The sequence below is a fragment of the Sinocyclocheilus anshuiensis genome, unplaced genomic scaffold, assembly GCF_001515605.1.
Source record: "Sinocyclocheilus anshuiensis isolate Anshui unplaced genomic scaffold, SAMN03320099.WGS_v1.1 scaffold257, whole genome shotgun sequence".
NCBI classification, from domain to species: Eukaryota; Metazoa; Chordata; class Actinopteri; order Cypriniformes; family Cyprinidae; genus Sinocyclocheilus; species Sinocyclocheilus anshuiensis.
Window position 1 is genome coordinate 2,894,383 of NW_015539889.1, and position 16,178 is coordinate 2,910,560.

Genomic DNA, 16,178 nt, shown 5'->3' on the forward strand with positions numbered 1-16,178 from the left:
AATATTGATTCACTTTAACAGAATAAACTTGTAAGAAAAAAATAATATTGGTCTCAGCTCAGCTCATCCTTTGACTTTTCCAATGGGCTGTTCTTTTCTCATACAGAAAATGTCTTTCATTGTATACAAAATACTTCCTTTGTTAGAAAAAACAACAAGGTGAAATTATAATTTAAGGAAAAACATATAAACAACAATGAATAATAAATATTGCTTGTTAATTAATTCGAACTATTGTCTATTCAGTCTGATAAGGCAAACATTGATCAAATGTTCATTAAAAAAAACAAAGTCCACTTAATTGGTGATATACAGTAATAAACCTTTGGTTTAATTCAAATAACTATCAAAAAACTGATCTATAGGACATAGAACAATGAACAAAACCTCAAGATCGTCAGGGGAATCAGTAAAAAGGTTGTTAATGCTAGATTCTGACGTAAATGAATAAATAAACAACACAAACAAACAAAAAATGTGAATTGAATTTCAATTCTTCTTCTAAAAGAAGTCTTATCAGAAAGACAAATCCTCTTTTGCCTTACAAACAGAAAACAAAGGAGAGAACCCAGAGTTCAAGGACTGAGAGTGATCTGTGGGTTCACAGCACTGTGAGGTCATGACAGGACTTGGAGCGCACTTTCAGGGCCATCTTCTTGTTGTTCTTGGCCACAAGTCGATCTAGGAAGCGTCTGGCTTTCTTGGTGATGCTCTCTTTTCGCTTGTAGATGGAGCGTCGGCGCTCATTGATCTCTTTACTGTCTCGCCGCAGTCGGATCTGCCTCACAATGCCCTCAAAGAGCTCGTGAACGTTGTGGTGGAGGGAGGCGGAGGTTTCTATGAACTTGCAGTCAAATACCACCGCACAAGCCCGACCCTCTGCCACAGAAGACCAGGATTGTGTAAAACCAAACCCATCACAAGGCTTTGAAGGCTTATGCATCTGCACCATGTCAGACAATTGTGCATTCATGAGTTAGACTGTGATATACCCGACCATTCAAAAGTTTGGGGTAAGATTTTGAAATACTCTTGAAAGAAGTCTCAATTCATTCCTGTGATGGCAAAGCTGAATTTTCCACATATAACAGTCTTTAGAGTGAATGAGAAATCATTCTAATATGCTGATTTGATGCTCAAGAAACTTTTCTTATTATTATCAATGTGAAAACCGTTGTGCTGCTTACTATTTTTGTGGAAACAGTGATACCTTTTATTCAGGATTCTTTGATGAATAGAAAGTTTTAATATTATAAATGTCTTTACTGTCACTTTTGATCTATTTAATTGGTATATAAAAGTATTCTTTTTTTTTTTTTTTATCAAATTCTTTCATTAATATCCTTCCTTATACTAAACCAAACTTTTTAATGGTAGTGTATAACATCCCACTATGTGTCTGTGTGAACGATACAAATCAAAACTCTTCTCACCTTCCACTGCCACTTCTCGAGAGCGCACTAAGTCACTTTTGTTGCCCACAAGGATGATGGGAATGTTTTCAGCCTGCCGGATGCGACGCAACTGGATTCGTAACTCTGATGCGCTCTCAAAGCTGCTGCGGTCGGTGATGGAGTAAACAATGATGTAAGCATTGCCCACCTGCATGCAGTAATCCTGCACCCACTTCTCATCTTCCTCCTAGGGGATCAAAAAAATGGTTAAACACTTTAAAGGAATACTTCACAACAAGTTCTGTCATTGTTTACTCAACCTCATGTGGTTCAAAAAAACCTTAACTTTCTTTCTTTAATGGAACTCAAATAAGTGACAAATTGATTATTAAATGTTTTTTATTATATTATGAAATTATTTCTTTTTTTCTTTCTTTCTTTTTTTTTTGAAAACAATGACAACAAAGCTTTCAAGCTTCAAAAACAATGAAAATTGTCCATACCAATTATATGCCATATTTTAAGTCTTTTGAAGCTACACTACTGTTTAAAGGTTTGGGGTCAGTACTATTTATAGAAAGAAATGAATACTTTTGTTCAGTAAGGATGCATTTAATTGAACAAAAGTGATAGTAAAGACATTTATGTTACAAAAAGGTGATATGTTTCCAAAAAAAAAAATAAAAAAATTAAGCAGCACAACTTTTTCTATGATAATATAAGAACCTCCTATGATAATAATACCTTTCTTTAGCACCAAATCAGCATATTAGAATGATTTCTGAAGGATCATGTGACACTAAAGACTGCGTAATGATGATGCTAAAAAAGCAGCTTTTTTCATTCAAAATATATTACATTATTTGAAGAAAACTATTATTTTAAATTGTATTAATATTTCAAAATATTACTGTTTTTACTATATTTTTAATTAAATAAATGCAGCCTTGGTGAGCATAGAAGATTCTTTCAAAAACAAAATCTTTCAAACAGTGCTCATTTTATGGACTTATAATTTTAACTAGAGCACTCTTATTATACTTTTATGTTGCTTTATGTTGTCATTTTGGAGTTTCACAATCCCAGTCCTCATTCATTATATTGGGAAAAAATGGCCAGGATGTTCTTCAAACATTTTACAGAAGACAGACAGTCAAAGAGGTTTGGAATGACATGAGGGTGACTAAATAATGACAGAGTTTTCATTTTAGGATAAACTATCCCTTTAAACATTTGTGCATGTACTGAAAGATGAACGACAAACAACTGAATGCTGTGTGTCAAGAAAATGCTGTGTATTGTAACATGTTTTCCTGTAATCTGGAAGTACAGAATTATTTATCTCTGTAAACAATTCTTATGACCAGAAAAGCCTAGCTGCCAGACAGACCTCACAGAGGAGAGTCATCGATAGCGGCGTAATTAGGCCCCAGAGCTATCAGTGTACTTGGCTGTGTGGTCAGCAGCAGGGGCCAGCTGTATGTTGCTTGCTCACTGCAGGGCATCACTCAATGGAGTTTAGAGACTGGCAGCAAGTGGCCACGTTTTTTCCACAGCAATGCACAAAGGGCATTGTGGCCCTGTAGGTGAGACTTGTGTCTGCAAACCACAGACTCACGGCTGGCAGACACATGCAAATTACATTCGGTAATTCGTAGGTTACTGACGCCAATATGCTGAGACATATTGATGTATGATGTTTGCATACCTGTTTTTCTGTTTCCCACGTGTCCATCACAACTAGGGTCGTCTCCTCCCCATCAACCATAAGGGTTCCCTCATATGTATCCTCTATAAAAACATGCACAGTATTTTCAGTTGAATTGGCACATAAAGTAACTTCCAAAACATCAGTGACATCAATCTGACACCCAATACAGAATTGCCAACTGAAGATACACTACAAACAATTAGGTCAATCACACTGAATTCATTTGTTGTCCTATCTATTAATTAAAAATAAAACACAAACAAAAAAAACATCAAACTCAAAATTACATTAATTCAGTTTAATCTCTTCTATGATGAGCATGTCTTTAATTTTATTTATTTTTTGGTGAACATAAAGTCAAAAATATGCAGCGGTCCTGATTTCATAATAAAGAAATAGACTTGTTATAAGGATAATATTCTTAAAAAGAAAACCTCAAGTAATTTGGCGCAATCTACTATTTAAAAGTGTATTTTTTATATAAAAGTTTATAAAAGCATTTCACTGCATATAAATATATTCAAAACTTTTGTCCACACATCAAAGACACGTGATCCAATCAACATGCAGGAAAAAACAAAACAAAAAACAAATATCATAGAGAGTACCCCTGATGTGACTTCCCAGAAACTTTCATGATTTTCAAAAATTCCATGATTTTTGTAAAAACATACTTTTTTACCTTGAAATACATTTGAAAATATTTATTGGAAATTATAGATTAAAGGTGTACACACTGTATAAGGAAATTATATTATTAAAGTAAGTAACTAGGTTTTTAAAGTATTTCCCCTGCTTTATCATGAAATGTTCCAACTGTCAAAAAACAGGTTTTTGCTGCCTTTAATCTGCGATACATTTGAACAGTGCTTTGTTATAATCACAAGCATGAAAAATGCATGTGAAGTGGAATAGTGGAAAAATCACTGAGCCGTGTCTGATAAACTGATCGCACAGCTAGTCTGACAAGAAGATAAAACACACTTTGCTCCAGGTTGTTACTGACCTAGTCTCATTTTTCCACTTTAAATTTATTCAATGTCATTTTTCGAGACCTCTACAAGATGTATAGCACTTAAGGACAAACTTGGCCATGAAACATGTGAATTCACGATAAAAGAATAACAGTGTTCTTAATCAACTTCAATGTCTTAAATTTCACGTCAGCTAACATCTAAATGTTAAGACCAAATCTAAAATAAAATCCAGACATGCCCTACAGAGAAGAAGACGAATCCTGATAATAATCCTGAAAATCTGCTTTTATTTAGGGTAATGCAGAAGTGTAGCCTACTAATATGTCTCCACTGATACAAAAATCAATATACACATATCGGCCTGTCAATGACATGATTATTTACAGGATGATGTTCTGCTCAGGTCAAAGCCAACACAGCTATGAGACATAAGGTCATATGCCGTTAGACAAAAAAACAACATGTAGGTCAACAGAACAGATTGCCACTCACAGATGCTCATTTACTGCTTTGATAAAGGCATTTTGCATAGTTCAATGCATTAGGGAGACACATACATTTGTGTGCTGAATATTTAAGCCAATTTAAACTGTTAGGTTTATACGTAGGTCTTTGATGGACTGGTTTTGTGTCAGTCAAAATGGATTGTCTCACACCCTTGGGACACCAAAAGATGGACAGGACTGGACAAATGGGACAGACCACACAACGGTGCTGACTTTAAATCAGTCATGTGCTGTCCGGTAATAAGTAATGAACATATTCCAGCAAAATAAAGCGAAATGATTCTACATTTATGGTATAAAAATATAATGTTTAAACCACCGTAGAACACTTAAAATTTGTGCTTAAAGGAATAAAACAGCCAACAATGCTCTAAATAACAGCTGGTACACAAATCAATATACTGTATGTACTGTTTGCTCTGACTGATGTATTAATCAATATCACCATACAATTAATGTTTCAGGATCAAACCTGACGCGTGACAATTTGAGAGTGCAATCAATCAGGCAGACCTAATAGTTTAGTCACGGTTATTTTAGGCCTTGCAATGCTGTGCGCTTTCACGGTTGTGTGTCAATGCTATATTTAGTGTTAAACAATAACATTGAGCTGATTGAACCGAACAGAATGAATCAACTGAATCAACTAAACTGACCTGATATGTAGACATGAACAAATATTCACAAAAGCCATAATATACTTTGGATTTTATACCTCCAATGTGTTTGTGGGCATCCTTCTCTTGTATTCCAGCAAAAATGTTGGCAAGGCTTGACTTCCCCACGCCGTGATCCCCCAACAAAACCACGTGATAAAGACACTCAGCTTCAGAGCTGTCCGACTCGGAGTCTGAAGACCAGTTGGCCCGTGAGTGGATGCTCTTGTCTCCAGGGTGGTACGAGGCTGACTGGGTGAGTGGAGGGTGATACGGGTCAGCGAAGGGGCCTCTTTCTCCCTTGCCCACTTGACGAGATGAGGGGATGGGAGTACTTGCTCTTCTCCTCAGTGGTTCCTTTCCCTCTTTCTGTGTGTTGAGTGTCATCTTATAAACATAAGTATGCCTGAACAAAAGTGACTTTATTATGATAGGAAAACAAACAGATTCACTGCATATAAATCATATGCCAAAAAAAAATATATTTTTTAAAGAGTCACTTGTTGACTGTTTCTCCTTTATTATCTGATCTCATCCAGTTAAAATAAATAAATAAATAAAATAAAATGTTAATTTCGTTACAAATGTTGTAAAGTACTTATGCACAACTTATATGTGTCTACAATAATTGTAAGCATTGGACATTGAAATTATTAGAAAAATAAAATCAAGTGTGAGCAAACATTTAACTGGTAGCATTTAAGAGATCGGGGCTAGTTGTGACACTTTTTATTCCAGTGAACAACTCATTTATTTTTTAAAGTCAACTTTAGTATGCCTATACACTGACTTAAAAAAATACACTAAATATTCATGTCTTAAAATGTAACTTAAATATTACTTAAAATACTTGGTAAAATAGTTATTACATTTTAATAATAGCTATAACATTTTATATATTCTTGAAAAAAATATTTGTAAAATAAATTAAAAAAATATCAAACTAAACGTTGTCAACTGTATGCATGTATGACATTTAAAACATGTGACAACTTGCCCCATTCTAAGAACAAAACTTAAGCTTTTAAGTTTAGTTTACGTATTCTAATTAGGTGAACAAAGCTAAAAACAAGCATTTGTCTGTTTGGACTTCTTACTCTAAACATTATAGTTGCCAAGATCCTTGTGACAACTAGCCCCGGAGTCCTCTGCATATTTATGCATTTTAGCATAGGCTATTTCATGCATTAATAAACACAACAGCTTAACAAATCAGACATATTCCAGCAAAAACATATTTAGAAAGTGAAGCGTACTCACAATCATGTCCGTAAATTAATGTTTAAACGCATACAGGTGCACTGAGAGGCAGAATGCAGTTTAAAGCTACTGGTAGCGGATCAATCAGTTTGCGCGCAGTGGAGTTGGATGCACCGGCTGCAGGGAAACGCTACACCGCTGCAGTCATGGTAACAGCCCCGCGAGTTCCACAACGCTTTTAAAAATTCAAGAGCGTAATGAAGCATTTCTCTCAATCTCTCGCGCTGTCTGTCACAGTCTCATCTCACCCGCACCGCGCGCTCGGAAAAACATCGGCGAGTTCACATCTATGACCTTTCACTCACCTTTATCTCATGGCAAGCAAGTTTTAGGAGTCCAAAGCGCGACTTCTCAGTTCATGCTTCCACTTGTAGACTTTGAGCGTCAGCCCTCAGAGCTGGATCGGTGTGAAGTTGCATGTACAGTATCGTGTCTTTGTGATTAAACACAGGTGGGGTCCTGTTGCCAACTCAGCTCGAGCTCAGAGCGCGCGGAGAAACGTGCCTTCTGTTTATATTACTCACATGATCCATAAACACAGCTCAACAAACGGGCCCTCGACTGTAAGTCTCGTGGGTCCTCGCTGAGCGTCTTTCAACATCATCCAGGGCCACGAAATGTTATGAAGTCTTTTTAGCACCGTCCTACTCCATCTCCATGACGTCGATGTTCTGTAATTTCCTGCTTAAAGCTGCGCTGAGATATCATATGTTATCAGAAGGTTCTCATTAGTCCTATTGCTTTGATGTAAAACGCATCTTGATTTAATGACGTCACCTCTGTGAAGTCATGCAAAGTGAAACCACACACATTGCATTTATTTTTCTTTAGAGACAAACATCCACAGCTGTTTCTTTTCTTGATGCTTATGCAATCGGATAATGAATGTTGCACTTTTATAGCATCTATTTAGAATTTTGTTTCTAAAATAAGTGTTATTTATTGGAAAGCATTCCAGCACTGGATACACATGGAAAAAAAGAACTCTGAATCCTGTGAAATAGAGGAAAAAAGGTTTATCCTCTGCTTAGATATCGCAGTTGTTGTTGTTTTTACCAGGAATTTTTAATTCTCTGAGGCTCAACTGAATCTTTTCCAACTGAAACAACAAAAGTAATCAAACCAGTCGCCCGTACACTGGGGTGCTGAAATCCATAAATGTTTACAGAGCAAGCCTTGTTCCCACACTTTGGACAATTACATCAATGTCACAAAACTACCGTGTCAAGGTTTAAAACAGTAGCTGGCTTAGAAATGCTCCATTTGCAAGATAAATGGAGTCATAGTCATAAAATGAAGCACTTTGTAAATATTTGTTTTAAACCAAGAAGGCGAGCCAATGGATATCACACAAGCAACGTGCAAACTTTGCGCAAGAGCTTGCCCCGTTCACACCGCCAGCGACAAACAGCGACAGAGCGACATAATATATATATACATACACAAAGATACATATTGATGTTGTTAGGAATTGGTAAATGTGCTTGGAAAAAAAATATAATCAGAATATCAACTTGCATAATAATTATGCATACACTGTATTTTTCCTCTTCTGCTGTCGTGGTAATGCAAGGAATGTTGTGATTGGTTGTCAAGGCAGCCAATCAGAATTTAGCAGCCTAGTCTCTGGTTTGGAATTGGTAAATGTGCTTGGAAAAAAAATATAATCAGAATATCAACTTGCATAATAATTATGCATACACTGTATTTTTCCTCTTCTGCTGTCGTGGTAATGCAAGAAATGTTGTGAATGGTTGTCAAGGCAGCCAATCAGAATTTAGCAGCCTGGTCTCTGATTGGCTGGAATTATGGCATATTGTAATGCTGGGTTGTGTTGAGCAAGTGAGCTGTTGGCATTTAGAGAGCACTGAGGGGGGGCATCAAGGGAGCAAGCTAGTGAAACGTTGCACGCGCAAAAGAGAATGTCTGCACACATCCAAAAAATTATTTTAAATGCAAAATTGATTTTCGTGCGCGCTAAATACTTTTTTCTTTGCGAAACGAAAATTTTCTCCACAAAACTCAGATCGCGCACGTGCAAAATGCACTGTTGTGCGCTCAAAATATGATCTTTCGCGCGCAGAACTGTGGCAGAGATCTAAGCCTATACCTACGCCCCAGGGCTGAGTTTGTCAAAAGCTTTGTAAGCCTAAGAAGTTCGTAAAAACGATCGTACGACTGATCTTAATATTACGGTCTGTTTCCCAAAAGCATCGTAACTTAAGTAGCACTTGAAAATCATCGTAGATCTATGAGTGCTCTGGAGTAATCGTAAAGCCCTAAGTGCATCGTAAGAAGACATATTTATGCAGTCACCTGCAGGACAATCGGCAGATTACACCTATAACTTTATTAAAGTGCAATGTGATTATAATATAAGGATATGATTGTACTTTATTGTACACTTTATTACTCGTTTTTGTTGTTGTTGTTTTTTTAAATGAATTTATAAATGAAATAATTAAAAAGGGCAGAAAAAATAGAAATACACATATATAAACAAATGACTATGCAATTCAAAGAATATTTGACCCAAAAATGAAAATGTGCTGAAACTTTACTAACCCTCGGGCCATCCAGGGCTGCGTTTCCCAAAAGCTTCGTAAGCCTAAGAAGTTCGTAAAAATGATTGTACGACTGATCTTAATATTACGGTCTGTTTCCCAAAAGCATCGTAACTTAAGTAGCACTTGAAAATCATCATAGATCTATGAGTGCTCTGGAGTAATCGTAAAGCCCTAAGTCCATCGTAAGAAGACAGAGTTATGCGGTCACCTGCAGGACAATCGGCAGATTGCACCTTTAACTTTATTCAAGTGCAATGTGAAAAAAAAAAAAGATTAAAGAAATAATGTAGGAAATATGCTTCAAAGACTGGGGGAAAAAAATCTGTCAATGACTTGCTGACTTGCACGAAAACCAGCAATGAGCAATGTATGGAAATAACGTCTCTGTATAGATATGATATACTATAATATAATATAATATAATATAATATATAATATTGTATTATAGTTATTACATCCGAGTTGTCTGGAACGCAGCATTAGGTTAACATTTCAATAAACGAGCGTGTACTACAATTATGAGCCATTCTATAAGGTGACATTTCAGCACTATATATATATATATATATATATAGCAAGGATTCTGAATGTTAGTATACCTAAAATTAGACTATTATAGGTATTTAAAAAGTCTGACTTATAGAGGTATTCTGTAAATAAAAATGGCCATTTAACATAGTTTATGCAACACTAAAATACAAGCAGTATGCAGTTGCATGTCTAAAGCCACATCAGTAAATTATGGTACTTGCACTAGAGTGCAATATATTGTGGTTTTAGAAAAAGAAATAAAGAGGATAAAGCCCATAAAACAAACTGAATGCAAAGACAAATAAATAAAAATGATCTGTACTACTGTTTGACTGAGTAAGATGATTGAATGAAGTGGCTTCATTGATTTTCATCTGTAATATATAGCAGCTCAAGGGAAGACTCAAAAAGGTAATGCCTTCAGGACAAGGCTACACGGGAAGTAAATCCACTTGGGGTATATTGAGATGGACATCCATATCTGGAGTACACCTAAAATACAGACAAACAGTAACAGAGTAATCAGACAGTAATCATATACTCACCCTCATGTTGCTGCAAACCAAAAGATGATATTCAGAAAAATCAAATGTTTAAACTGTTTTTGCCCATACAATGAAAGTCAGTTGGGTCCAAAACTACATTACATCACAGTTACTTTCATTGTATGGACAAAAAAAAAAAAAAAAACTTCTTTAGTGTTCCACAGAAGAAATTCATACAAGTCTGTAATGACAAATGATGACAGAATCTTAATTTTTGGGTGCAAAGATCATGTAAATCAGGAGGACTGCTTATGGGACATTTGCCTTTAAGCATGGTCACCACAGCCTGAGACAGTTTGTTTAAGACAGGAAACATGAGAAGTTTCTTTGCTGGGGCTCAATACATCTGCGGATACTAAAGCCATGTCTCTGTCACGAGTGGAGCAGGAAATCCCAGATCTGTTTATCGTTATCTCCATTTAATGAAAACCTTTATAATTTGGTGCTCAGTGTGACATGATACAGTATGTGAACACAGTGAATGTTTTTGCTTGTTTTCCACGTCCTTTGTCCCCTAGGCCAAAACACTCAAGGAATGAAAGTTCATATGAATAAATCTTATCTGTGATATAACAGCTCCCATGGGTGGCAAGAGGTTGTGCTTGCACTCGCAGGACCTTGAAATAAAGTGTCAGATTGTTCTGGAGATATGACCGATTGTCATGGAGAGGAAAATGACATGCTGTTTTGGAACAGACTGTTGGGAAATGTGAAACCTTCATTAACCTTTAATGGGCGCCAGGGATTCCATGAATGCACAGCATTCTCTTGTTCTTCATTTATCTTTAAGATGGCCTTTGGAGTCTTTTCCAAAACTGTGTAATCTAACACCATCTCCAACAGCCCAATACTTTTTCCAAACCCAGCTTTTGTTTGAAAGTCAATAGGGTACTTTTTCCTCTAGTTTATCTGATTTGCAGTGCTCCACTCCAATCCCCAAAAAAGCTCATTGTGTGAACGTGTTACTCATCATACAAGTCTGCATTATCTTTCACCCAAAAATGAAAATTCAGTCATCTTTTACTCACCCTCATGTCATTCCAAACCTGGGGTGTGTTTCCTGTACAGTGATGTAACTTGCTGATTAACTAGCATAGTAATGTGCATCGTTGGAGAAAAAAAAAACATCACGGTAACACGGTCGCACATCCACTGTTTGAACCATGTTGGTTCAACAACGTAGGACTGTCATTAATGACGTCACACGCAGCTGGTGGAGTAATAACTTCTGCTAATTCATCAATTCAAGATCTACGAGATGCTAACGAACAAGGCACCTGATGACTACTATTTTTTGTACCATGTCATCTTGCTTTATTTGATGTTTGCTTCATTATGGGTTCCCTCTTGCATCATACTCTTTCCCATGCGGTTCCCATTCATGCGCATTCTTAAAAAATGCCATTGATTGTTGACATGCTAAAATATATAGATTGAAACTTATATATTCAAATGGCATTAATGATATAAAATGCACTGCACGTTAGAATGCTTATTTTGCTCTTGTGCATGTATACGTCCACATGTCATACTAAGAAGAAACAATGCTTCTAACCACAGGTCAAAAGCTGTATTTCCAACTACACAAGTTTTGGGTGTTGTTCATAAATGTCAGTTTGAACTATGGTTTCGGGAAACACTAAATTGACGTAACTTGCAAGCATAGTTGGCTAATGATGCTTTTAGGAAACACACCATGATTTTCTTCAAATTTCTTCAAATTGGGTTTTGGACCCCATTGTCTTTCATTATATAGACAAAAACAGTTGCAACATCCTTTAGAATTTATTCTTTTGCATTCTACATAGAAAAAAAAGTCTTTTGGAACAACATGATGATGACTAAATGCTGCCAGAATTTTTAAATTGTTTCTCAATGCATGATATGAGCTTCTTACCCATAGTGGATGTTAAACTATCACGGGCTGTGTGCTGTCAGTATGCTTGAGAAGGTTCTTGAAAGTGAAGTTCTCTAAGTGTTGCTGTTCTATATCTGTTTATGGGAGGGGTCGGGTCATACTAACACTGTTAGACATTTCGAGGGGTTTGTTGAACTTCCTTTCAAGTGGCCAATTTTGTGAGAATGTTTCTCTGCAACTGCAATTATTGTATAACTTGGGAATGCTTCAGCTGAAGAGCTATTGAGGACATAAGAGCTGTTTGTGATAAAGAAGATGTTTGCCTCAATAACTCAATGTCCTCATCCACTTACTTGTCTGATTTCATGAAAACATCTGGAAAGATCTCTCTCCTGATGTTTTTTGGTCTTGACAGTTGCAGTTCCTGAATACTCTTCCTTAGCTCTTCATTCTTCCTCTCCATCTCCATTACCACCTTAAAAAAATATGGTAAATTTACAATGTAAATACATTTCTATATGAACATACTTTAATTACCTTTCTCCGCTGATGAATCTCTTCTCTTATTGTGTCATTCTGTGAGGCCGTCAGTTTGACAATGGGAGGGATGTGGGAAGCATGTTTCTGAAAACCAAACCACATGCATATTTTTTTATAAAGCTCCTAAAGTCACAAATTACCTCCCTTTACCTCCATAAATATATCTAAAAATTGACACAGAAGAGCTTCTTTACCTCAACTACAGCAGACAGCACTTCCTGTTCTCTTTGGTGTTGGCGTCTCTCCAAACTGACCATTTCTTTCTTAAACAACAGGTTCAAATCTTCTCTCTCTTTCTGACAATTATAAAAGAGGAAATGTGTTACAACTTAATAAAACACTGAAGAGTTCTTATGGGAGCTAGAACCACATGCGTTTTTTAATAAATAAATAAAGGATTTTCCTGAATATAATTTTGATTACTTTTTTTCAGTTGGCCAAAATGTCAGCTTTTGGTCATCCTGCAGTGAGTCCTGCTCATATTTTACCTGATGCATGTCTTTCAGTCTGTCCAGCTTTCTTTCTATATCTGCAATCTGCAAGGCCTTTACTGGGAACTCCATATCTTTGTATGTCTTCAGGCTGCGAAGCTCTTTCTGAGCCTCTACCACCTTCGCTTTCAGCAGATCCAACTGCTTCTGCAAACCTACATTTATAAGATGAAGTCAGCTGAAATTTGTTATGCAGTTTGGGGTTGTTTGTTTTTGCTTTACCATTAACAACCATCACAGAAGCAACACTATATGGCCAAAAGTATGTGGATACCCAAACACGTAGACCTCTCTGTGTGCACAGGGGCTGGAACAGAAGAGAGCCTCATTGTACATTAAATGTTTTTGTATTCTTGATTTTATGCACCTGCTTGTAATGGATGTATACTCTACTGTTCAAAAGTTTGGGATCAGTAAAATAACAAATAATAATAATAAAATACTTTTATTCAGCAAGGATGCATTCCAGTGATCGAAAATGAAAGTAAAGACAACAAAGTAAAGATTACACTTCCAAAGATTATTCTTAATATAAATGCTGTTCTATTTATATAAAAAAAAAACAAATCATGGTTTTCACAAAAATATTAAGCATAAACTGCTTTCAACTTTCTTTTTCAGTGTTTCTTGAGCACCAAATCAGCATATTAAATCATGTAATCATGTAACACTGAAGACTGGAGTAATGACAGCTAAAAATTCAGCTTTGCCACCACAAAAATAAATTACATTTTAAAATATATTCAAATAGAAAACAGTTCAAATGCCTCGGTGAGCATAAGAGACTTCTTTCAAAAACATTAAACAATCTTACCAACCCCAATCTTTTGTAGTGTGGTGTAGCTGAAATAGCCAAAACAATCATAAAAAAAAAAAAAAAAAAACACACAAAAAAAGTTTAAAACATACCTTTGGCTATGTAGTGTACAGTACATATTGCATTTTAAATGATGAGCAGTTAAACAGTTAAAGCATAACTGATGAAGTATAAACTAACCACTCATATGTGTCTGTAATGCCTCCTTTATATCTCTCAGCTCTGCTTTGTCACTTTTAATAAGATTGTCATTCCACTGTTTCAAAGCTACTGCTGATCTCTAGAAAGAACATAAGAGATCATATTTGACTGGTTAAGCATATTTAATACTTGCACAATTCAAACAAAATGTTTGAGTTCAGTGCTCTTTGTGTACAATGGGAACTAAAAACGTAGCTCACCATCTTTTGCTCTGTCTGGATAAGCAGTTTGTTGGCTCTGGCAAATGAGCTTCTGTCTGTATCCATAATGCTTCTGGCCATCTGCAGGTTCCTCTCTTGAAGCTGTTCACAGAGCTCCTCCAGGTCTTTTATTGCTTCTTTCCTGGATTTGATTAGTAACTACAACAGACTGCAGCTGTCAACATGGTGTACTGTATACTAATCACAAGTGAACTATTAAATTCTACTTTCCTACTTTATAGCACACACAATCAGTTCTTTGATACTGTATTTCGTCTTTGTGGTGATCTGGTCCTGTTCCACTGTTTCAGTTGTCCTTCTTGTAGGGAGTTTGGGGAGTGTTGTGAAATCATTGTGGACATGAGATTGAGATGTTCCTGTTCATAAAGCAGAGATTACAAAATAATACATAAAGACAGACATGTCTCACAACTGTAGAAGCATTACTGTACTTTGATCATAACTTGGCCATGTTTATACCTGATTTTCCAGTCGGAGATGGTCTGGTTTCTCCATTGTTAGATGATATGACGGCTTTATGATCAGAAGTTGCCCAAAGCAGAGGGTTAGACCGTGTACCTCGCTTCCATTTGCTGTAATCCTTAAAAAAAAAAAATTGTTGCAGCTGCAGCTGTCTAACTTTACAGAAAGCAATACTCATACATGGAAGAATAAATGGGGTGTGTACTGCAAATATTTTCATTATCTGTCACAAAATACCATTATATTAACATTAGAAATACATAACCATAAACAGTCAGTCATACCACGGAATTAAAGTTAAGCATATTTTGAGCTGCCATAATATTGTTTTTTTCTTCAGACCCGTCGACATCAAATTTACCGAGAGTTCTTAAACTATTCCAGCATTTCACAAGTTTGTCATAGCAACCGGAGATACACGCGAGTGCAACGTGCTTCTGCTGCCATCTAGTGGACATACTAAGCATGTGCAAAATTGCGTTGTTTTCTTTAATGAAATTCCTGTTGTGTTTTCATTATGTAGCCTAGCAGGAAAGATTATGTCACTATTTATATGAACTTATAGAAATCAGTATATATTTTATGTGATTGTAGCAAAATTAGTTAATTAAGAATTGTGAAATTTCCCAATTCTTGTCAAAATACACTTTTGTTATTGCTGCATTGCAGAAAAATGACAAAATCCATAAAATACACTACTGTTTTTGTCCCCTTATTTAATGGGAAATTAATTAGTTTAATTAATGGGGGTTGTACTGTATAATTAAATTTTTTTATGATGATGTAATGTAAATGATCAAATAATTGTAAAATATATTTCCAAAATACACTTTTATTGCTGACATTTCTGGATTATAGATAAGACGATTGTTTATAGAAGAGAAGGTTATACAAAAAGGCCCATATTCAGTGGCACATTTACAATGAAAACAGTAAATAGAAAACGTATTATAAATAGCATGGCAATGATTTAAATATCCAACTTTATCATCAAAATATTAACATTAGAAACTATATTACTTTGCATAATGAATAGCGGTGCATAAATGATTTTACTGCATAATTCCCCACGTAAAGGTGCGCTTAATATTATGTAATCATCAATATACAGATGCATATACAACCTTCACAGCACAAAAAAAGATACACATTTAATGAATAACATATGGAATAACGTCTCGGGTTACGTATGTAACCCTGGTTCCTCGAGGGAACGAGACGCTGCGTCGGAAAACGCTAGGGGAACGCCCTTCAGCGTGACGGGCTCTGAACCTCGTGTGTAATCAGACCAATAGATGGGTGAGACGTCACGGGCGGGTGACGTAATGACCAAGAAGCTATAAAAGCACATGCAGTGAGACCAGCGTCAGCTTCTAGGAATGAAGCAAGCGCTGGCAGGGACGCCGGAAGTATGGCACCGAGACGCAGCGTCTCGTTCCCT

At 36.1% G+C, this 16,178-nt stretch overlaps 2 protein-coding genes across 3 annotated transcripts; both read right to left on the bottom strand.

The window, feature by feature from the left end:
• Positions 1–348: 348 nt before the first annotated feature.
• Positions 349–7,199, bottom strand: LOC107685743 (GTP-binding protein REM 1-like). 2 transcript variants are annotated; one of them, XM_016482443.1, is made up of 5 exons: positions 6,810–7,199; positions 5,304–5,650; positions 3,103–3,185; positions 1,434–1,641; positions 349–879 (listed from the first exon to the last, which is right to left on the bottom strand). In XM_016482443.1, exons 2-5 carry the CDS (start codon positions 5,629–5,631, stop codon positions 602–604), a joined length of 897 nt encoding a protein of 298 aa, XP_016337929.1. In that variant the 5' UTR covers positions 5,632–5,650; positions 6,810–7,199; the 3' UTR covers positions 349–601. The 2 variants fall into 2 exon arrangements, with proteins under 2 accessions (XP_016337929.1, XP_016337930.1); XM_016482444.1 differs by lacking the exon at positions 6,810–7,199 and adding an exon at positions 6,505–6,746.
• A 2,665-nt stretch (positions 7,200–9,864) lies between these two features.
• LOC107685727 (uncharacterized protein C20orf96-like) lies at positions 9,865–14,957 on the bottom strand. Its single transcript, XM_016482422.1, has 10 exons — positions 14,943–14,957; positions 14,735–14,855; positions 14,504–14,631; positions 14,255–14,413; positions 14,034–14,133; positions 13,034–13,191; positions 12,740–12,841; positions 12,543–12,629; positions 12,359–12,480; positions 9,865–10,094 (listed from the first exon to the last, which is right to left on the bottom strand). Exons 1-10 carry the CDS (start codon positions 14,955–14,957, stop codon positions 10,034–10,036), a joined length of 1,053 nt encoding a protein of 350 aa, XP_016337908.1. The 3' UTR covers positions 9,865–10,033.
• Positions 14,958–16,178: the final 1,221 nt, after the last annotated feature.

Excerpts from the sequence above, each read along its gene's own strand:
- LOC107685743 (XM_016482443.1), bottom strand. The coding sequence starts at position 5,631 with ATGACACTCAACACACAGAAAGAGGGAAAGGAACCACTGAGGAGAAGA. Across the intron at positions 3,186-5,303 it reads TGCCCACAAACACATTGGAG|AGGATACATATGAGGGAACC; the intron begins GTATAAAATCCA and ends ATGTTTTTATAG. Across the intron at positions 1,642-3,102 it reads CGTGGGAAACAGAAAAACAG|GAGGAAGATGAGAAGTGGGT; the intron begins GTATGCAAACAT and ends TTGATCCCCTAG.
- LOC107685727 (XM_016482422.1), bottom strand. Across the intron at positions 14,632-14,734 it reads ATCTCCGACTGGAAAATCAG|GAACATCTCAATCTCATGTC; the intron begins GTATAAACATGG and ends CTTTATGAACAG. Across the intron at positions 14,414-14,503 it reads ACAGTATCAAAGAACTGATT|TTACTAATCAAATCCAGGAA; the intron begins GTGTGTGCTATA and ends AGTCTGTTGTAG.